We start from the raw sequence: 22,850 nt of genomic DNA on the forward strand, positions 1-22,850 counted from the left end.
ATGGGGGACATTAGTGGGGTGAGCTGGGGAGGCTTGAAGAAGGAGAAAGGAAAGTCTTAGAACCTATAGAACTGTATCATTCATAATAAACTAAATTAACTTTTAAAAAGCTGCTCCTCATTCTTTAGTTCCTCCTTTCTAGTTTCACTTCCACATAAACTGAGTTGTCTGATTTTCAAACTCAGAAGGAAATGATTTTCGACTAAATCTGAGGATCTAGTTCAAACTTTACAGCTCATAACTTCTTTCCTAAGGAAAAGATAAAAGCTGACTAACAGCACCTTTTACATCCTACTTTTAGCCTTATAACTTAAAATATTAGTGATAGCATGGTTAGATAAACTCTGTTGATTTTAGATTTGCAGTAGAATGATATGGAACAATTAACTAGGAGCATATTGAATAGTTATATCCTCACATGAGTCAAATTTTCACTCAAAATACTTACTTCTGATGAGTTCGCTACCTGAAGGATTTCCCCAAATGGACTGGTCTTGCACTTCTCCATGTGTGAAGTGGCTGTTAGTAGCTGGAGTTATATCTTTGTCAGTATTTTCTTTGTCACATTTTTCTAAATAAAAAAAAAACATATAGACATATATACAATTATTATCACCAAATGTTACATTTATATATATACACATATACATATATAAAATTGCTTATGTATTTGTTTTTAAATGCTCTAGGTCTGCCATAACTAAACCTGTTGGGAGAGCTGTACGTTATAAAGTGTGACAGATGTTTACTGCATATCCATGATCTATCTAGCATGAAAGAAATACAGATGTTCATAGCAAAAGCAATCTGTTAAGATTGTAGTGAACAGTTTTACACAGAAAGTGTTCTACCATGAGAGCAAGCCACGGAGAAGCAGAGAATGGGCCCAAGTGTGTGGATGAAGCAGGTGAGGAGGCCAGGGAAGGTCCAGAGAAAACATTCTCACCAGTGGTGGAAATGCAACTACAGTTCAATGAGGAGTGACTGAGGACTTAAGAGACACAGAAGGCAGATACAGACTTCATGTGGGAATCTGGAGAAAAGTCAAGGACTCCTCAATGCATCCTCACCGAAGGAATTGGGTTTAGAATGAGAGATTTATTTGCGGGTTTATGGGTTTGTACGGGAAAAGCCAATATTTAAGAAAATGCAGCGCCTTCTCGGGATCACAAGTCAAACAGAAAGCCAAGTGTAACAGAAGGGAAAGGCATGCTCCGAGGGGTTCAGGGCACCAAAGAGTTGGCTCAAAGAGAAAGAGAAAAAAAACTCATCAGGATTCAAAGATCAAGACAGGCACCAAAAAAAAAAAAAAAGGAGTGCACGTCAGATGGGCTTTTAAAAGATTAGAAGGTTTTCAAAACATGCAAGAGAGCAAGTTGGAGGAACAGCATGGGTAAACTCCAAAAGCAGACCCTTGGGCAAAGGTTCCAACTCTGGCTATGGAGTACCTGCAGGGGGTGGATGCCAGCAGGTAACACTGTAAACCTGTGATTAGAGGCCAAGCACAGGTGTCTGACGGACCAGATGAAAAATCTGGATCTAATTCAAAATCCAGATAAACAATTAAAAGTAGTCACTGAGGCTTTATCAAAGCCCTATCCAGGACTGTGCATGAGAAAGATTAACGGAATCACGTGCAACAGTGGCTCTCCTTCCTGGCTGCTTTCAACAAGCAGATTCCAGAACCCAACCTCCCCAAGGCACATATGGCTATGAGAATCACCTAGTGTGGATCTCTAAAGGGAAACCACAGGGAAGCCTGCCAAGACTCCAGACTACCTGATAAAAGTTTAATTAACTAGAGTAAAAGCTGCAAAGGTGAATAAAGAGCAGAAACTAAAAGTCTGTACAAGTAATAAAAGAAAATGGGATTAGAGAAGACTAATTTCTCGATCTGGATTTGACAGGGTGGGAGTGTCCAGTAAATAATTTATTTAAACATATATATATATACACACACACTAATGAACATACTACGTGTTTATTTAATGTGCTATGTGACAAGGATACAAAGAATTATGAGACATGACCCAGGCCGCCTCCATGCGTTTTTACAGGTGTACAGTCTAATGGATGAGTACAATATGGGACATATGAATTTGCAAGCCGGTAAAAAAAAAAAAGCTGCAAGTAGAAACGGCATTCTTCCAAATCTTCATTGCTAAAATCATTCCAAACCTTGGGCTCGCTCAAAGAGCAAATGTACGACAAGAGGAGAAAAGTTTCTGTACAATTAGGAAGGAGTTAGAGAAGTAAGAAGAGCTGGAGGATGTTAAAGCATGGAAGCAAAGGAAAGAGATTCAAACAGAAGTTGTTAGTCAACTGTGTTAATATTTCCAGTGGAAGGAAAAAATTTTGCACACGCAGAAATTTCTACTGCACCAAGGGAATTTCACAATAATTGAAAAGTTCTGCCATGAGTTACATTTCAACACACTAAAATAGATGGACATCCACTTATAACTAAGTCCAGAAGTTAACATCTTGAAAAAAAAATAAGTTTTCCAATTCTAAGTAGTTTGGGAAAGCAAAACCATATTCAAACAGCAGTAAAGCATAAATTAAAAACATGCTAAAGCAATATGTTCTGGATTTACATAACATTTACTCAGCATTATCATAGAGAAAATGTAATCTTCATGAGATGTGTTAGTTTCAATTAAAATCTTGATTGTTTTAAAGAAGTTCGTAATTCTTTCCATGGTTACAGTCAACTCAAGGCATTTCTGAGATTATCAGTAAAAGATATTTTGATACAAACTCACCACTGCACATGAACTAGCTCTACAGCAGAGTCAAACGCACTTGCTGCTACTGTTATATAGCCGACTGCCGCCAGGTGTCATGCTAGTAGGCTTGATTCAATTAGTAACTTTAATTGAAGCTGAATGAAATTAATTATATAATTTTGAGCTGTTCAAGCTTAATTCCATTAAAATTAATTCATGAAACCAAGGCATTGTGAAGCACTGCTGACTAAAAGAAAGTAGGCATGAATAAAGCTTCTAGACACACTTGACTCTTATTTGAATCATGTCCAATATTCAAGTGCTAAACACAGACCCTCTCAATTCACCACCGGATAAATGAAAACGCAGTGGAGTCCAGATACGCACAGATCTACCATCCCACAATGCACCACTACAGAGAAAATAAAGTTCTCCAATTTTTCACTATGGGTAGTAAATACGTCATCAGTGAAATTCTAAAATCAGATATTCCCCAGTATCATTTTTCAGATCAAAATAGAAAAGTAAAGAGCTTTCATTCCCTACTCATATATTTAAGAAAAAAATACCCAGTATGCAATTATTAGTACATCACACAATCGTCCGTCCATCCAACTTGGCCTCATTTGAAAACCCAACGTCAACAGTCAGTCCTTGCCTCTCGCTAGCATCTACTGCACCCAGTCCAAAGTGAGCCAAGAAATGATTCCAAGGGACAAATTAAGTTGATATCTGCCAATTTTCCAGTCACATTAACTAATTTTTTTTTCTGGCCATTTGGCTGTTCTTTGGTTTTCTAATGCATACATATTATTTGGCTGATATGTTCTTGACAGTTAACTCAGTTCAGCGGAATAGCCTTACAGCGGCCTCCCAAATGCCGAGCAGTTACTCTAACACTGACGAGAAGCACCAGAGTGAGACTTAATTGGTAGACAACCAGAAGACAAGCCCTGTGGTATCCAAACAAAAAGTAAACCTCACTACAACTTTGGTTGAATCACTAAAATGACAAACATGAAGTCTTCAACAATAGATTTCTTATATTAAAATTTGTTTCCTGTGTCACTTCTGAATTAAGAAGCAGTCCTAGTTTAATGAATTCACTCTGAATTTACAAAGGTTTCTAGCTATTATGCAACTACTTTTTAAACTGGACAGATGTTGTCCACAGGTTATTTTGGGCATGAATAAAATTAATTGCAGATTTCTAAAGCATTTCTACATACACTTCAATGAGTGTACCACCCAAACTATTTTCTCTTAAAATGAGACTTTTTTCATCTCAGTAATGTATCTCTTCTAAGTTCATGGCTCCTTACTGTGCCTCACGGTTACAACCAGTTGTAGGTCTCCGTAAACATAATGATGAACACACCTCAATCTCATAGGCCACAATTTTAATGGTGAGGTTTATGGAATCATGATATATGGGCAGGTTTGACGGGCACTGTTATAAGGAGATATACTTCTATACTACCAAATTATCTTAGTAAGATGAATTAAATATTGAGCTACATACCTTCCTACTCATCATCTTGTCACAGTATTTCAAGCGTTAGAAAAACACATTTAGCCTAACCATCAACTTAATGGAACATATTTAGTTCTGTTTAATTTCAGAACCAGTATGCAAATGAAATATGTGAATTAAATGTAGCACTAATCAGTCCTATGAATCAATGGCTGAAAAGGTGTATGTTTTACATGTAAAGATAGAAACTAGACATACTTTAAAAAATGGTATTGATCAATGGGTAGATATGGACCACCAGCCCCTGTTCCTAAATGCCTAACTCCTCTAAGCCTTCCAACTGCCTCCTCCAGAAGCACAAGGATGTTTAGAATGCAATAAAAAAGTCTTTGCAAAACACCGAATTTGAGTTAACGCTCAACAAAACAAAACAAAAACCGATGAGCATGAATTACACAAAGGAAAAAACTCAAAGGAAAAAAATAAGAGGTATAAATGATCAACTTAAATATAACTATGTCCTACTCAGAAGGGACACACTGGAGCAACATCCTTATTTTCTGGAATTTCTTTTCTTTTCTGAAAAAGTCGTGAGAAGGCAAGCTCTTCATTTTCAATGATTCCTGCTGAATCAGAATGGAAAAGATTTAGGCAAACAAAAATTCCCTTCAACCTAAACTTCTGTAATATTTTACCTCGCTGAGATTATCATTCTGCCTAGACAATTGGGACATAAAACAATGAAATTTCAATTAAGAAAATACAGCAATCTATGAGCACCAGAAGTAAATAAACTGGCTAATAATTTGTGTAAATCAGTACATGTTCCATATAACATCTGCTGTGTGGCTGCTAAATAACTTTTAAAATGAGAAAGTTAGATAATTTTTGCAATTATAGGACTAACAGATTTTAAAGAACATTAGTATGTATTTCATCTTTGGAACCACCAGCAATATAGCAAGCTCAATTGTACTTATGAGAAAGGAGACTCTCAGAGACGGAGCTCCTTTGGGAACGGGCTCTTGCAGCTCTGCTGCTTTGAAGTCCCACCTAGATTAGAGAGATTTAACACAACGCACAGCTCTTCTCCAAAATTTCAAGGAGTTTGGTACCATACCATGAAAGATAGTGTACCAGTAAGATACTCTTCATTTTAAACATAAAGCTTAGATCACTTGTAACTATCCCTAATTCTTTCCTTTGTCAGGAAAAGCAAAACAAAAAAAAAGTAAGCTTAAACTTTTCTGTATGTTCAAGCTATTGAGAAACATGTAATCAAGCAAATATATGCATTCAACAGCTGAAAGTCACCCACGAATAATAGTAACAAAAGATTCTAGGCATACTGCTTCAAGATGAAATGAACTTATCAGTCACTCTGTCTGACCGAACACTGAAACATCTGAAGTACAACACGTGTCCCAGTCTTTCAAGAAACAGGACACTAGTTCCATTTTGAAGTCCAGACAGTTGAATCCTTCTGATGAATAAGGTGTCTCTTTGGTGCCTTTGGGACAGAAATACCATCCCTAAATTACACGTTGGTCCCAGACAAGTGGTTAGGAGCACGCAAGGTGAGATCAGCATTGCGGGCCCACCAGTAACAACATGCATCCTGAACAGCTGATCGTCCTCAGATGCTTCATCTCTAAAATGGAGATAGCAATGAGGAATATAGATGCATCCTTTAGAGAGAGCAATATTACTACCTCATAAGGTGGAAGTTAAAATAAGTGAAATCATGCCTGTAACACCCAGTTACAGTGTCCTGGGTACAATCATGACTCATTCACGTTGGCTATTATTATCACTGTGTTATTGTAATAAACAGCTTCTCAAAACCCGTCATAGGTGCATGAATGGGAGGCCATTCAAGGCACTCAGCAATCCCTGTATGGAAGCCATGCGACCACTCTGTTCCCAGGCTGACTACAGGGGAAATGTCGGCTCTTCTGGGAAAACTGTGTTGTTCTTTTTCCTTATGGAATTCATAGGGGGAAAAAGTCTGGAATGTTACAAACAAAATTGAGTACTTGATTCTGACCCTACAATCTAAATGTCTACAATCTGATTTTCCTCTAGATTTGGCTCTTTTAAGCTACCTATATTTTCCATTAATGCGTTTTATTTTTTTATTTTTAACGTACACTCGCAACCCACCTCAGATATCCTCTTGAAGTGGACACGTGTGTATACATTCACAAACTGCATTTTCTACTTACTATCCATACTTCATTTGCATACTTCATGAAAGATTATATAAATCAAACTGCTTGAAAATCTTTTTAAAAAACAGAAAATACAATCAGGGCACAAGAGATTCTTAAAAGCAGTTCTCTTGGTGCTTAAGCTTTAGAATTTTTGTATGGTAGGCTTCCTAAACTAAAGTCAAATATTTAATAATGGTCTGTGACAGGTCATTTGTAATCTGTGTTACATGTGTACTATTACAACTGCAAGATCTATATGCATCCCTCCTTATAAACAAAATCTTTTTCAAGCAATTTCATTTTTACTTCTCCACTCAAAAGGCAGCGCAACAGACCATCATCTTTGTGTTTTCTGCTTTATGAAACCTCAAACAACCCGAGACAAAATCTGTGGGAAAAGTGAAAAATCTAGGTCTGTATCTTCCCAGAAGCTCAGAACAAAACGGAAATTCTACAAATGCTTCCCAAATGTAACCTTTTGAAAACTAAAGATAAGGCAGTTCCAGGAAGACCCGCGGCTCTGCAATTTTGCTTCCTCACTGATCCAAAAAAAAAAAAAAAACCCTCAAACCTAATGACCTTTAAGGAATATTGCAAAACCAACCTATTTTGCCTAATGTTCTAAAATGTTTAAAATCTCATCGTCTGGTGACTAAACGGCATTTTTTAACAGATGGTTGATCATATGTTAATTTGCAAACACGAGTAAATTACTGTATAATCTCACAGGAAAATGCATGTGATAACATGATAGATGGTGCAAGCGAGTGGCCCCTGTCAGCCACTGCAGAGACCTGGATGAACCTGCAGGCCCAGCACGGACTACTGCAGACATCTGAGGAGTGAGACAGCAGATGAAAGATGGATCTTTCCTTCTCTCTCTCTTCCTCTCCCTCTGTAACTCTTTCAAAATGAATAAATAAATCTTTTTTTAAAAACAGTTAAAGTACATCCTTATTGAAGTCAGTGATACGGCTTAATGCCACAGCCTCTGATGCCAGCATTCCCAGGGCTGCCAGTTCATGCCCCTCCCATCTGCGCCACTCTCCACCTTTCTTTCTTTGTAACTCTTCCTTTCAACAGAAGTAAATAACTTTTTTTAAACAATCTATTTCAATAACTGGGCTGTAAATAAACAGGGAGGGAAAGGATAATTCTGAGCCATCACTTTAAAAGCAAAGAGTTGGGGAGTGGGGGGATTGCTAAGTAACAATAGTCTGACAAAGGACGGGTGGGAACATTCTCTCAGTCATCCGAATCTGCATGTTTTGCTTCTAAACCTAGGAATTTATTTTCATGCTTACTAACCCTGAGTCACAGTGAACTCCTACCTCCTTAAACACAAGTTAATTCTGTTTATTCAACCAATAATTATTCATACTCATGCTGATGTGCCAAACAGCGATAGACTCACAGAATCGGAGTTAAATGGGCTCTTAGAGGTCTGCCTGACCCCCCACGCCACCTGACTCTCCCGACAACAAAAATTTAGGTGAAAACATTCAACATCAACACAGAACATCCCCTAAAGTCCATCGAGGAAGGAAAGCATGAATGCTTCCAGGGCTGAAAAAAAAAAAAAATCAGTCAGAAAATATCTTAGCCCAACTTGTAACTGCTTTGTTAAAACACTTGCCTCAATACTTCTCTGTCATTTGCATCAAACAAATCCAAAAGGTAAAGTGTAATCCTCCCTCCATGGGACAGCTCCGTGTTAGAAAACATCCCAAGGCTTCTCACCCATCTTTCCTGCTCCACTACACAGCCTCAGTTCATTCGATGGCTTTTCTGACGTCTCATCGTTGATCTGCTCTTACAAGCACACCAGCTTTCTTAAACCCATCTGAAAAACTATCATGAAAAAATTTGCTTGCTCAAATTCAGAAACATCGCATCTACAGCAACTTCCTAAATTAGCAGCCCATTAACCCTACTTATGAAAAAGGAACTCTGGACTCTATCATTCTGAGCCTTTTTAAAAATGATATGCAACCCATTTTGAATCTTTCAGATCACTCTTATAAATATCACAATTTTAAAGCCATTTTTTAAAATAAACTATCAGAATATTTTTATCAGGAGTAATTTCTTCCTCAGCTCTCTGGTTAAGCAATGAACCCTTATCTGGCACCATTACAAGAATGAAGGCCATTGGAAATCCAAAGTGAACCAAAGGGGTTTGCTTAATCTGTGAAAGCATTTTAAAGTTATGATTCAGGTCTGATCATGAAGTAAATAAGAGAAGATCATTTCAAATAGTAGTGGAGGCACAAATAAGATAATGATAAATGAATTACAAGTATATTGAAATTGATTTCTTGGACCTCAGAATGATGGATATGGATTTGAGGTCAGGAAGTGTGTCCTCTCTGTGAATTCTCATAAGACCAAAACCATGAGTATGTCATCTAGTTCATTAGCCCGGCCTCTGCTTCCTGGGCTCTCTCCTCCCTTGCCCTGGGACACTGCACTCTTCATCTTCTTCAAGCTCCCGACTCACTCGTGCTCTTCTGGCTCTTCCATTTTTGAAAGCTCATTAACTCACACAGCTTTCAGTCCCCTCCAGAGGGCTAACTTGTGAAGCTATGATCTTAACCCTCATCGCTGTCCGGAGCTACAGGACTGAAGTTTAAACTCTGCCCGGAAATATCTTCAGCAAGGTAAACTCAATATTGCTGAAAATCCCTCACTTCTCTCCCTGCTATTTCTCCAACTGTGGTCGGTATCTTGGCCAGTGGTATTCACAGAATCTTTTTTTTATTTTTTTAACTCTTTATTTTCCTTTATTTCTTTCATCCTAACATAACCAATTACCTGATTCTACTACTCACAATTTTCTCAAAACCTATAGCTTCCAATGCCCAGCATGGTGCTTCAATATATTTCCTAATCACAAATGCTTTCCTGAAACAAAGACTGAGTATGTTGTACCTTGGTACAAGTTATTAGAGTTATGCTAATTATGCATATTGATGAAAAATGGAAATTGTTAAAACAGTACCCCAATTTAACATTGTAAACTCCTTTACACCTTTCCCATGTTCAATAATTTCATTCTGTATCGTAGTGACACATAAACAGTAAAACCTTACCAAAGGAAAAAAAACCCTTACAACCTTACTATCCATCCTGTGCACTGCTTGAGTGATGCACAAAAGAACAAAGGAATAGGTGTATGTCCAGATACCCAAATGATCAGAGCTGACCCACCATTAAAAAAACGAGGGGGGAGGGGTAGAAGAAATGCATCTTGGAGTAAAGAAAGGAAACATGGGAAGCCAATTTCTTTGTACCCTACCACCCAATCTCAAATTGCCCATCAACTTCATGACCACAAGTTGCCTTATTTATAGAACTCAACTCTACACAATTAAAACCCTGAACACCACAACCCTTGTCTTCCTGGACCGGAGTCAACAGCAGCCCAATCCAAACAAACGGATGCCTTCTGGCCAACTTGAAATTCTCTCGCAAACTCACATTCACACTCACGGAGGGCCAGAACTGGCTAGCCACTATCACATGCATCTTATCCTACTTCAGAACTGGTATTTAAATAAGCATTTGTAATTGCACTGGATGCACAGTTATAGCTCATCCTCCCTCGCCAAGCTTACAGAGCCCCAGCAGCAACACTACGTGTTACACATTCTCGGTCTCCAATGGCCCTCGTACATGCTAAGCATTCAAAACAAACGTACAGACAGGATTTCCCCCTTTACTCGTGTCTTAGAACTAAACTATCTGTGCTAATTCTGCTGGCATAATTTCAGACTTTATTCCCAACGCTGTGAAAAAAAAATTGTCAAAATGGCACATGCACATGAATCATCTTGCTTCAGATCACATGAGTGTGAATCTGAAAACAGAAGTGGACTGTAAGTGGAAACCACAAGCAAAATTAAATTCGTGTTAGAGTGACTGTTTTCACAGTTCCTACTTTGTAACCGTAAGCTTAGGAAACAGGACATCAAAATATGATTTTATTTCAAAGCTTAAGTTTAAAAGTCCACCTCCTCCCCCCCACTAAAGACATAGATGTTAATGCCAAAAAGTAAGGTAACAGACATAAGGTCAGTAAAATGTTACCTAGAAGAGGGAGAATGAGGCAAAGACACAGGATGGAAGGGGGAGGAAAGAAAAGGAGAAAGGCAGTGAGAGCAGCAGCCACAACGTTGGTACAAGGGTTGCAGAATCGTTGGTCATTAGATAACCACTGTTAAATTATCAAAAAGCTAAACACTAGTCAGGTACAAATAAGTCTCTTCTTAATAAAAACTGAATAAAGTGCCCGGCGCAGTGGCCCAGCAGCTAAAGTCCTTGCCTTGAATGCACAGGGATCCCGTATGGGTGCTGATTCTAATCCCGGCAGCTCCACTTCCCATCCAGCTCCCTGCTTGTGGCCTGGGAAAGCAGTCAAGGACGGTCCACAGCCTTGGGACCCTGCACCCACTTGGAAGACCCAGAGAAGCTCCTGGCTCGTGGCTTCAGATTGGCTCAGCTCCAGTTGCTGTGTGCTCACTTGGGGAATGACTCATCGGATGAAGATCTTCCTCTCTGTCTCTCCTCCTCTCCATTTATCTGAACTTTGCAATAAAAATAAATAAGTCTTTAAAAAATAAAAAATAATAAAAAATTGAATAAAGGCTGAAACGGAAACCTAGTTGTCACTTGATACATCCTCTATTTTTATACAGGGGAATGCTTAACTTCAGAAGCATAATCTGTCTAATTTTTTTCTCTCTTTTGTTTTTTGTTCTAAACAATTTCCCATTTGCAAGTGGCATAACTTTGGACTGCATCAATTTATGTGCCCCTATTTTCCCAAAGTCTTTTATTATTATAAAACTACAGTACTATTAAAATAATTGCAGTTATTAAGCCTTTTTTCCATGAGATCACCTCAACAAAAATCCAGGAAATAAGGTTCAAAGAAACAGGAAAAGTCTTTTTACACACCCCAAAATTCCACAACTTCCCTCCTGGCCTTGGAAAGGTCACTCGATCATGTATACTTAATCCCTAAACGTGAACTGACCAAGCAAAGCGAGGGAGCACAGTCTTTGCTTGCCAGAAATCTCAGCCTGCCAATTCCATTTCTCCCTCCCCAGCCCAGGCTCCTCTCCCAGCTCAGGCTCCCCTCCCCAGCTCAGGCTCCCCTCCCCAGCCTAGGCTGCAAGACCAGTTAGGACAAACACACTCTTCCTTCACACGCTGTGATGCAAGTCCCTAGTCCTTCCAGTACTTCTCCCAGACAAACCCAAGCCATGCCAAAACCAAAGTCTATTCTACCTGTTTCCATTCCTCACCTCCCACATGCTTCTTGCTGGGAAAAGCAATCAGCCATCCTGATTCAGGCCTAGGAGAATTCCTGGCATTCATTCTTGATTAAGCCTGTGCTGTTACAGAGCAGCCCTTTGGTTTGCCCCAGATCCACTTGCTGGTGAATTCTTTCTTTTTTTTCCAAATCTTTTCCACGCATCTCAAATTTCTTGACTCATCCTAACCTCCTCTGCCCTTACCAAATATTACCATCTGTTTTAATGAGAAAACCTAGGGCTTCCATGTTCTCTATTTTCTCTTGATAGGCATCCACTTTTTTTAACCTACCTTCTTACCAAAGGCAAATAATCTTAACCTCCCTAAGACTAGGCTGCATGTCATTCCTTCCCAGACCATCTCATTCAATTACAACACCCTCCTCACTACCCACCCAGCCTGTCTCCCAACATCAGCATCTTTCCCTTGGCTGTCTTCCCATTGACATGCAGGGAACACACTCAATTCACCCAACCATACACTTTGTTTCTCCTGTAACAAACCACAGCACGTCCGATCTTCTGAAACAGTCAGATACCCAATGCTTTTCTGAGCAATCATCATGAACTATTTTTTTCTACATCTTTTTTTTCCACTCAGCCCTAAAGAGTGGCCATTCTCCCAATTTGGTCTTCAACCCACTTCTTTAATGCCTACCCATGAACTTCCTGGCAGTGTATTCTTAAAAAGGAAAAAAGATTTTTTATGTCCTCAAGAAACCAAATAAAGAAAAAGAGTGAGACAGAAAGAGATCTTTCATGTCCTAGTCACTACCCCAGATACCGCAGCAACCAAGTCTGGACCAAGCTGAAGCCAGGACCCAGGAACCCTGAACAGGTCTCCAGCATGAGTCACGGAGGCCGATGCACAGAGGCCATCATTTTCTGCTGCTTCCCCAGACATGTTAGCAGGTAGTCGGATCAGAATCAGAGCACCTGCTTCTCAAATCAGCACCCATTTAGGAGATGCCAGTATCACAAGTTGGAGGCTTAATCCACTGAATCATTGCATAGGTCACAGCTGGTACTCTTTGAGCCTTACCCTCACCACTTCCTCGACCATAAATTCCCCTTTGCAGGCACAGATTGGCTTCCATAACCAGGGCTAAAGTCCCTGGAATCAGCTCCATCTAAACAACACTCAAAGTTCTTCCAGTGCTTCCACTTAGGCTACAAGGCAAACCTATGGACGACTTCCAGTATCTCCCATGAAATATTTTACCCCACCATATCAGCTCAGTTTGTCAAAAGCTGAAGCCCGTATTTGGACTGAGGCAACTGGAAGATGAATAAGCAAAACTCAATGTCCCCTGGAGGCTCGCTCATCCAGACAACATCCTTGCATACTTTCACCATTGTTTTTATACACATTTCTTCATTTCCATTCCCAGTGGTCGCAGTTTGTCCTAGGTCATCAAATGTTTTGTCAGGCTTTTGTAAGCCACCTTGTTTCTCCTCCAAAGTCCTCCTTTGAATTGCCACTAGATTGGTTCTTCCAAAAAGCCAAAGAGGATCCTATGTACCCTTCCCATGAAGAGACAATGGTCCTCCTACCTCACACAGAAAAGCGGGACAAGCTGCCCAGTAGGAGAATCAGGGCCCTCAGGAAACATTCCAGCCTCCCAAAAACTAACCTCATTCTCTCTCTGCCCCTTAACACAACTTGGTGTGTTAACAGACCATCCATGGTAAATGAGACAACACTTTGCAATCCAAGCCTCGCTCTCTATCATCCGGCTCTATAGAGCTGGGCCATTCAATCACACTTTTTGGTCCAACTCAAACCAGAACTTCCCAATCCCCCAAACAAAGATGCCTTTTCGCTTCCATGTTCGTGCCTCTACTATAGCATCTGTTTCCTCAGCATGCCAGCCATGGGCTGGCATTGTGGCATAGCAAGTAAAGCTGCTACCCTCTACACTGCCATCCCAGATAGGGACTGAATCATGTCCCTGTTGTTCTACTTATGGCTTAACTCCCTGTTAACGTACTTTGAAAAGTACCAAAGATGGCCCAATCCTAGGGTCCCTGCCACCCACGCAGGAGTCCTGGTTGAAGTTCAAGTCTCCTGGACATAGTCTTGACCCAGTGTTCGCCATCGTGTGTCCATTTGGTGAGTGCCCCAACAGAGAGAAGATCTCTCTGTGTCTGTAACTCTGTCAAACAGATAAAATAAATATATATTTTTAAACTGCCCACCACATGCTCAGCTTCCACTATGACTCTTACGACCACAGTTCTCCACTTAACCTCTCCAGATGATGCATTAACTTTCTAAAACTATTTTCTTTTTTTACAAAATATTTATTTACTTTTATTGGAAAGTCAGATATACAGAGAGAAGGAGAGACAGAGGAAGATCTGTCTGTTGATTCACTCTCCAAATGGGCACAATGGCCGGAGCTGAGCCAATCCTAAACCAGGAGCCTAGACCTTTTTCCGGGTGTCCTATGTGGTTACAGGGTCCCAAGGCCTTGGGCCATCCTGGACTGCTTTCCCAGGCCACAAGCAGGGAGCTGGATGGGAAGCAGGCTGTTGGGATTAGAACCATATGGGATGCCAGCATGTGCAAGGCAAGGACTGTAGCCACTGGGCTACTGAGCTGTACTCTAAACCTATTTTCTTTAACCATTTCTTTTCCTCCTCACTCCCTCCCCCTGTATTGATGTATGTTTTCTTTCCCTCCCCACACCCACTTCCCACTTAAGGCATTCTCTTACTCATTTATTTCTTTTTCCTAGTAAAGGGAAAACGAATATACTCAATTTGTAAGCTATTAACTTCTAATTCCGAACATACAAAATGTACATAATTAGCTCCTTTGGACATTAAAAAAGAACTAGAAATATGGGGTATGAAAATGTCTCCAAATCCCATTTTAGATCCACAAAAGTCCCCCAATATTCTCTAATTATGGTTGTCCTTCCTAACGCCGTTATAGTCAAAAAGCATTTACCTTTACTCCTAGTTATTTATTTGTGGTTGCCAGTATTATGACAGTATGTTCCCTGTGACTGAGAAATATAAACCAAAAAATTCAATAAAATGTAATTCCAACATCTTATATGAAATTGATGAGACCAAATTTAACGCATCACTGTTTCTAGGAGAAAGTACAATATAGGTTCCAAAAACCCAGTTTTCAAATATGAACAGAACCTGCAAGCAAATGCAGAAACTCTTTCCCTGCTTTGCCGTTTGTGGGGATCTCCAAACAGAACACAGCAGTGCCCAGCAAGAGCATCTTCAGCAGCAGTCATGACAAACACAGTCATCACAATCCTACTTATTATCTTAAAACTTGCAACTTTGACTTTCGTATTTTTATAATGTTTGATATATTTATAATACCTGTAATTTATTATTAACTATTTATTTGTATAAAGTGAACAAGCTTCATGCATACCACAATGCAAAGGCAGAAGCACAGTGACACCTCTGGCTCCACCCCTCTCTTCCCTAGTTCTCTTTTTTCCCCATTATGGTGACTACGGCATAGTTTCATTTCACTTCATCACCATAAGCCTAACACTTCAATTGGTAAAGATATAATTTTTATAAAAAGACACACAATTTATAAAAAGATGAACTGTAATAAATGCTAGAGTATATCAGTAGGGAATATACTTAGTGATATATCTGTAACATTAGAGCTTGCCAAAGGGACTCTTTTAGGTTTTTATAAAACCTTTGTCTGACTTGTGAGAGAAAAGCTAAAATAGATGATGTCTTCTTACAGATCAAAGCCTGTAAGACAGGGATTCTCAAGGAGAGTCAAGGAGCACTGGCACTTATTTCAGACTAAGGCTCCGGGTCTCACCCCCAGGGAGGCTGGCAAGATGTGCATCTCATGGCACCTGCATCTCAACAACGTAAACCCTACAGACACGATCATTCTCCATGGCATGCGCCATCCCACATACTGTGGCATGCTTTGCAGTGTGCTGCCCTCGGCACATCCAATGCTTTACGAAGCACACACCTCACTCCTCATCCAAGTAAATCTTGGGGTACTGTCAAATATTTCCTAGAGAGCAAAACTGTCTCACTGGAGAACCAGAGATGACAATCATCCAAAGATGATGCCAACCTGAAATGGGCAATAACAAAGTGACTTTAAAAACAAAAAAGTGGAAAGCAGATATGTATAAGCATGCATTCTATAAATTGAAATAAACAGGCTTTCCAAGAAGGAAATCTGATTAACCACTATAAACCCCTGACAACTCAGTTAAGCTAAGTCAAAGTTCTTCTTATGTAATTTCAACTTGAAGATTTGCTCCCTAGTCTCTATTTTAGATTATTTTTTTAATTAACTTCACTGGCATTTTGCATCCTGCTATGAAAAGTCTGCCTAATAGTCTCAGAAGACTCTCCCAAGAGAGAAGAGTGCATTAAATCACACATTATCACATTAAAGTATATTCCAGCACTCAGAGCCCAACAGTCTGTGTCTTGGCACATGCAGAGGGGCGGGGGATGGGGATGCTACAATGATGGAAACAGGCCCAACTGATTCACAATAGCCAAAGCCCATTGACTTCAAAGCACCCAACCCTACAAAAAACTTGGTTTTCCCATTCGACCACGCTGATCATGATGAAAGACAGTATATTTCACAATTGGTGCTTCCACTCTGATTTCTTGCTACTGACCATGTGCAGGATCTTGGGCAAGTCCCTTCAATTCTCTGCATGTCCTTGCCCACAAGTGAAAAACGACCAGAGCGGACTAGACCATTTCTGAAGATCTCTCCGAGCACAAGTTGCAAACTTTATTCAAAGTCTCTGCCAATTACATGGGATCTGTAACTACCACACCAGACACCAACATTTTCAGTGTTGCATGATAAACAATAAATCTGAAAATGCTTAATCGTAAAAGAAAAACCGACAGTGGGAGGAACAAGACCCAAGAGCATGCTGTGTCCTGATTTACTTATGTCCTTGAAACGCAGAAGAAAAGTGACAAATGCACAGCGATCTCTCCTCCTCATCCCAGCAGCCAAGGATGAAAAGTGTCCAAGCCAGACAGCAGGAACGCAATCCCGGTCTGTCACACGCTAACAACAACTCTACTACCTGAGCCGCGTACCTCCCAAGGTGCACATCAGTAGGAAACCACAAGTGGGAATGGAACCATGGACCGGAACCAGGATTTCTAACTCCAATAAAAGATGCAGGTGTCCCAAAGCAGCACATCTGAATCAGTCTGTCAAGTGCTTGACCCAAAATGAATGCTGCCTTAAAACAAAAACAAGCAGAACTGAAACTGTCATTCACCCATCAAGATACTCACGCAGGCACTCTGCCCGAGTGTAGAAATCAGTCTTTCCGAAGTACGTCGCAGACAAGGACACAGTTTCAAATCACATGCTTGCTTTCTATTTCCATTAACAGGGGTCACAGGTCAGCTGCTCAGAGTACCACGCGCAGCCTGCAGGTGTGTTGACTTTGGCCCGAACAGAAACCGGAATGGTCGCTAACTTTAAAAAGCAAAATGGTAGGACACAAAGAGCCCTACTTCCAGGATCTCTTGAAATACGGAAAGGTAGTCACTCACAGGGCAACAATTCGCTACAACCAGAGTCTTGGTCTCCCTCCCCACCTGTCTCCAGGCTCCCACTGCTTCCTGGGGTGTGACATCCACCCTGATCTGCCTCTTCCCATCACAACAGGAGCTCACGCCTCTGCTCTCCAAAAGTTTTTAAAATAGGAAATCATTCCGAAAGCTTTTCAATGCTTTTGGAGTGTTACTAAAACCTGCAGAATTGCAACCAAAAAAGTAGAGATTTTAGGAAATGCAAAACTGTTTTCAACAAGGAAATCCTTCCCAACTCTTAATCATGTTGACTGCAATGAGCTATACACGGGCTAAGTTTTTAATCAACCCTAGACTGCAGTTCAGACTAGAGAGAAGCCCTAAAATTACTTCCAGCTTCCAGGTCCTACGCTTTTGGTTAACAGGCTGGAGAGTTCATTACCGCAAAGTAATGTTATCTGCAGGTTACACATGTATGTCTTTACCGACAGACCGTGCATATAAATGTGTGACTTTGTAGGAGGAAATGATCATTCTTCTTCATGAAATTCTATTTTCTGTTAACCTTCATAAAACACTCGGAATTTTAAAATTGTTTCAATTAACTCTGCAGCCAAGTCCTGTGAAAACCCAGCTAAACTATTCTGAAAGGATGATAAAGAATCTAAGCACAGAAGGAACTGGATAAAGGACCCTGAGTGAGGACCTAGGAATAGAATGGCTTCCAGAAAAACCTTCTTCACAGATGCCTTTAAGAAGCAAATCAACCTCAGAATGGGAAGCTACATCCTCACACTCTTCAAGATGCTAATGTGCTTTATGAAATCTACCTGTTTGAAATATAACATTTTTAACAAGACACTGAGAATATTTTTTTTTCTAAAGAATCAACTCCATATGACATTTGTCATTAAGGTCAATTCCCTTCTGAGAGAACTTTTTGGCGCCAAAGTTAAACTCGTTATAAAGCAACATGTAAATCCACTACTGAAGCTAAGGTACGACAGAACCCTAAAGTCCTCACGGTGAAATTCTATATGCTAGAGACAGCATTCTACATCAAGCCATTCCGGACAACCTCCCTCTTAAAGTCAGATCACGTGACGCCGCGTGGCTGCCTACCCGAGCAGGTGCAGCATCTGCAAGTTCTTCCCAGCTAACTGTAAAACTGCACCCTATTCAAGCTGGATTCTGTAGGTATTAACTGGTTCCAAATCCTACTGTTTCCCTTCAGTGGTTGAAGTTGGTTTTTGACACATGCGTTGCTTAACAAGAGTGTTCAGAAGCGCCAACGCCAGCACCAAGAGCCCGTCAATGAGTTGATGTGACTACGGAGGGCATGGCAAACGACAGGAAAATGATTGTGTCGACAATGCAACGTGGAGAGCACAGGCTCCTTCTGGGAAAACATATGTTTATCATTCTAGTTCCCTGATTTTTTCTGCAGTTAATCGTTTTTAATTTTCTGTTTAGAAGAAAATGAGTCACTCCTTCCACGTAAAATGATAAACATGATTCAGTCAGCAGTCCTGAATGCCAGCGCATTGTAATGACCTAAATAGGACTCTTTCTTCTTTTACCTATTGTGGGATGTCAAAGTTAACTTTTTTGCCACTTTCTGCTGCATTTAAAAAAAAAACCCTCATGACATTATCATTCTTGGGGACTATCGGGTAAAGCAAGATGCTTTAAGATTTCTTCCAGTCAAGACGAGCTCTGAAAGGATGTTTCGGTCCTGTCACTAATTCCATCTCTGAAAATCAGAAATGGCATCAGAGGGAAACACACAGGAGCACTGAAGACCTGTGCACTGGATCACCTAAGAAACCCTCAGGTATGTCACCTGTAAGGAGAGAAAGATGCAGTCTGACTTGTTTAGAAACTTGTTCTGGGAGGTGCTCACAAGTAAGAATTTTTCTTCTCAAGCTATTCACACTTACAGTCTGTGAGAACACAAGGGAACTAAGACATTCTTGAAACGCATCTTTGAAAGCACGTTTATTTCCAAACAAAACAGTGATTCAAAACGTATGCACAAGCCATTCCACAGAACTCTGGGTCGCCAGCCAAGGTGCAGGGCAGCCCTGGAGGAACAGAAAGATGAAAGACACAGCCTACATGGGTCCAGGGAGCGGCCGAGGTCTTGGATTCCAGGAGAAGACAAGAAACCAGAGAGACCTGGAGGAGTGCTTCTGTTCCCACAGCGCTGAGCCAGAGGCCCCGAAATGCAGAGGCTTAAAGACACAGGCAAGCTTGTCCTGCTGCTTCTCTGCCACCCAAGGAAGTGGAGTGGAGGGACCAGCGGATCCCGCCCTCCTATCCGGTTGTTGATCTAGGGCAGGAATCCTGGCGAACTTGCTGGAGGAACGCGCGAACTGTGCAAAAGTTCAACACCACACGGTAGGGAACCCTTCCCCACGGCAGCCACCCACTTGCCACCAGTACCTGTGCGAGTAAACTTTTTTGTTTTTTTTTCTTACAAACGCAGCCATGACCCAAGCAGCTTGCCCCCCCTTGGCAAGGGCGCACTCACCGTGGGCCGGAGAGCCCTGGCGGCCGCCGCCCGCCTCGGGCCCGGGAGCCAGGGCTTCGCCCGCGCCGGACATGGGCCCGCTGCGCCGAGCCCCGCGCCGCCACCGCACCGCGCCGCGCCGCAGCCGCCGCCTCGCTCGCCGCCCCGCCGGGCGCACCCGGGGACGCTCGGGACGCGTTCGGCTCAGGGACCCGACTCCGTCTGGCCGAAAAGAAAAAAGAAGAAGAAAAAAAATGCTGTTTTCAAAGAGAAGAGCACGCCACCCCTGAGGGACTGCCCTCCCCCCTCCGCGGCCCTCCCTCAAACTCCACCCCGGGGAAGTTTTGATTTGAAAGCAGCAGGGAGGAAAACCGTGACCCAGCACGTTGACAGAGACGCGCCCCCACCCCCGGGCAAGGGGCGGGGGACTGCAGAGAGGGGACAGGCCCGGGGACGCTCCGGGAAGTGACCCAAGTCCTCCTCCTCGCGGCCCGGGACCAGCACCTACCTCAGCATCCCACCCCAGCCCTGGTCGCTCCAAGCCCCTTCCTCCTCCTCTTCCTCCTCCTCCTCTTCCGTCCGGGCAAAAGTTAGCGCGGCTGGGGCAGCGGCCACATCGCGCCCGGAGGCCTGTGGGCCGCGGCTGCCGCCCCCGCGCGGCCCTCCGAGCCTCGCTCCGGCTCAGCCCCCAGACGTGGCGGCTCCGACTGCGCGCACCCGCCCCGCGCTCGGGCCCTGGCCCCTGCCCAGGCCGGCTAGCCCGCTCCGCCTCTGCACCCGCCGCCCCTCGGCTCTCGGCTGCGCTCCCGCCGCGCTCGTCCCCTCGGTGGTGGCTCCTTTTCATCACATCCGGATCCCTGAGGCCTCGAACTGCTGGCCTGCCGCCTTGAGGCTTGGCTGGCTGCGGCGTGCTCGCCCGCGGCCCGCGCTTGTCTGGGTCAGGAGGCCAAAGCTGGACTCACGCGCGTGAAGGCGGCGGGGGAGGTCCCTCACCTGCGCTCCGGAGCCAAAAGGGTGTGGGCCGGCCTAGTCCCCGGGCGTCCAGATGGGCTAGCCTGCACCCCAGCCCTGCCCAGAAACTCACTGCACAGGAACTGGCCCTCTCCCAAGACAGAGGAACACTGTGAGGATGCTCTAGGAGCAGCAGAAAGCTTTTCAAGTGGACAAGCACAGAGGAAACGAAACTGCATCTTTTTTTTTTCCCTTGGGTAAAGTGTGCATTTGAAACCTCGTGTTAGGCAACAACCTATCCCACCCCTTCCCAACAGCTGAGCATCTCATCCCTGACCTGAAAATTGCCATCTTTCTGGTGTGTGTGTGTGTGTGTGTGTGTGTGTGTATTTCCTCTCTGCATCCTCACCCAGCAGGTCCCTAATCAGGTAGAACGACTTGGACTTGGCAGACTCCTCCGCAGGATCCAGATGGACAAGGTGGATGCTCTCGGGGGTGGATGTCTGGCCCACGTCCCAGCCCTGCCCGCTGCAGCCTGACCGCCTCCCTGAACCCAGGGAGATAAAGTTGTGGCCGGAAGTGAAGAAGTGAGCATCAACTCCGCTCATCAATGAGATGTTCTGATTGGAGCTTAGTCCTAGGAGCCGAGAAAGTGGCGCGCTTTGCTGATATTAAGTACTTTAATGATGTGTTCACTTAACTTTTAATTTTCTGCAGAGGAAATACAGAATTCATTGCTAGGAAGCTAGTACAGATTCATTCTGGGACCCTGTAAGACAACAGAGGCATCAGAGTAAGGTGACCAAAGTCCAACAGGTGTACTTTGGACTTCACCTTCTTTCCAGGGGCAGCGTTAAATAATACCCAGGGAATTTCATTTGTTCTTCAAGCCTGCTAGAATTGAATCCAATGGAAAAACATACGTTTTTTTTTATTTTTTAAACGATTTATTTATTTTCTTTTGAAAGGCTGTTTTGCAGAGAAAGTCTTCCGTTCACTATTTCACACCCCCAAACAGCCACAGTGGCCAAAGTTGAGCCAATCTGTAGCCAGGAGCCAGAAGCTTCTTTGCTGTCACCTATGCGGATACAGGTTCCAAAGGACTTGGGTCATGCTCCACTGCCTTCTCAGGCCATCTACCAAGAGATGGATCGGAAATGGAACAGCAAGACATGAACCGGTGTTCATGGGGGATGCTGGCACTTACAGGTGGAGGATTTGCCTGCTGAGCCACTGCATTGTCCCTGAAAACATGATTTTCTTAAGACTCACTATATTCAACTTGATTTTAGTTATCCAGGAAGAAAATGGGAAGAAAAAAAAAAAGCCTTGCAAGAGTCTAGTGCCGCTCATTCACCTCATACTGCCCAGAAGCAATTGACATTTTGTCCAATGACTCGTAAGGAATAAATACTTCTATATTTTGTTGGAGATTTGCACAGTGGTCCCTATGAGAGTGCCATAACTCATGGAAGCTTGTCCAGGGGACTGAGTTCTTTGGAATCTGCTGATGGGCAGGTTCTGACAATGGTTGCCTTGCCATTAGAGAACTAGCATTGAGGAAGCCTTTCTGTATTGCAGGAGACCCTGCCCTGGAAAAGACCGCTCTGTTCCTTTGTGGGATTCCTTGTCCCATCTTATTCATTCCCCCACAAAGATGCTAATAGGTCCAAAAATGGCAAAATACATTCCAGGCTCTGGCAGAAAGACATAGACAGTGCTAAATATTTGCTAATTTAATTTCACACAGTGCTTAAAGGTTTTAGACATAATGAGCAATTTAATAAATAGTTGCTTAATTAAATGCAAACATCAAATGGAGATGAGATAAAATTCAAATAAAAATGTTCGGAACCAGTGGGAGGCTGTCTTGCAGAACCCCACTGAGACAGTTAAACTCTTGCTTTTGTATGACTTTGAGCAAGTGAGTCGATCTGCAGCCTTGATTGGTTCATCAAGTGAAAACGATAGAAGAAAAAGCTTCACAGAGCTTCTTGATGAGAATCAAGTGAGATAATTCTCCTATAGGATTTGGAAGAAAATAGAAAATGGAGAAATTGCTCAAAATATTAACTACTGATCTCAGAGATGTGGCATAGAATATGGTTAGCA

General features: G+C 42.4%; 1 protein-coding gene across 1 annotated transcript in view; it reads right to left on the bottom strand.

The window, feature by feature from the left end:
* The window catches only part of MDFIC (MyoD family inhibitor domain containing), an 83,535-nt gene extending 62,189 nt beyond the window's left edge, over nt 1-21,346 (bottom strand). Inside the window, 7 exon segments of the mRNA XM_041001921.1 lie at nt 449-571; nt 19,809-20,009; nt 20,302-20,371; nt 20,374-20,407; nt 20,409-20,457; nt 20,505-20,720; nt 21,148-21,346. Coding sequence (XP_040857855.1) covers nt 449-571; nt 19,809-20,009; nt 20,302-20,371; nt 20,374-20,407; nt 20,409-20,457; nt 20,505-20,720; nt 21,148-21,346 — 892 coding nt within the window.
* Nucleotides 21,347-22,850: the final 1,504 nt, after the last annotated feature.

This window comes from Ochotona curzoniae, unplaced genomic scaffold (assembly GCF_017591425.1).
Source record: "Ochotona curzoniae isolate NIBS_2020 unplaced genomic scaffold, NIBS_Ocur_1.0 scaffold_2476, whole genome shotgun sequence".
NCBI classification, from domain to species: domain Eukaryota; kingdom Metazoa; phylum Chordata; class Mammalia; order Lagomorpha; family Ochotonidae; genus Ochotona; species Ochotona curzoniae.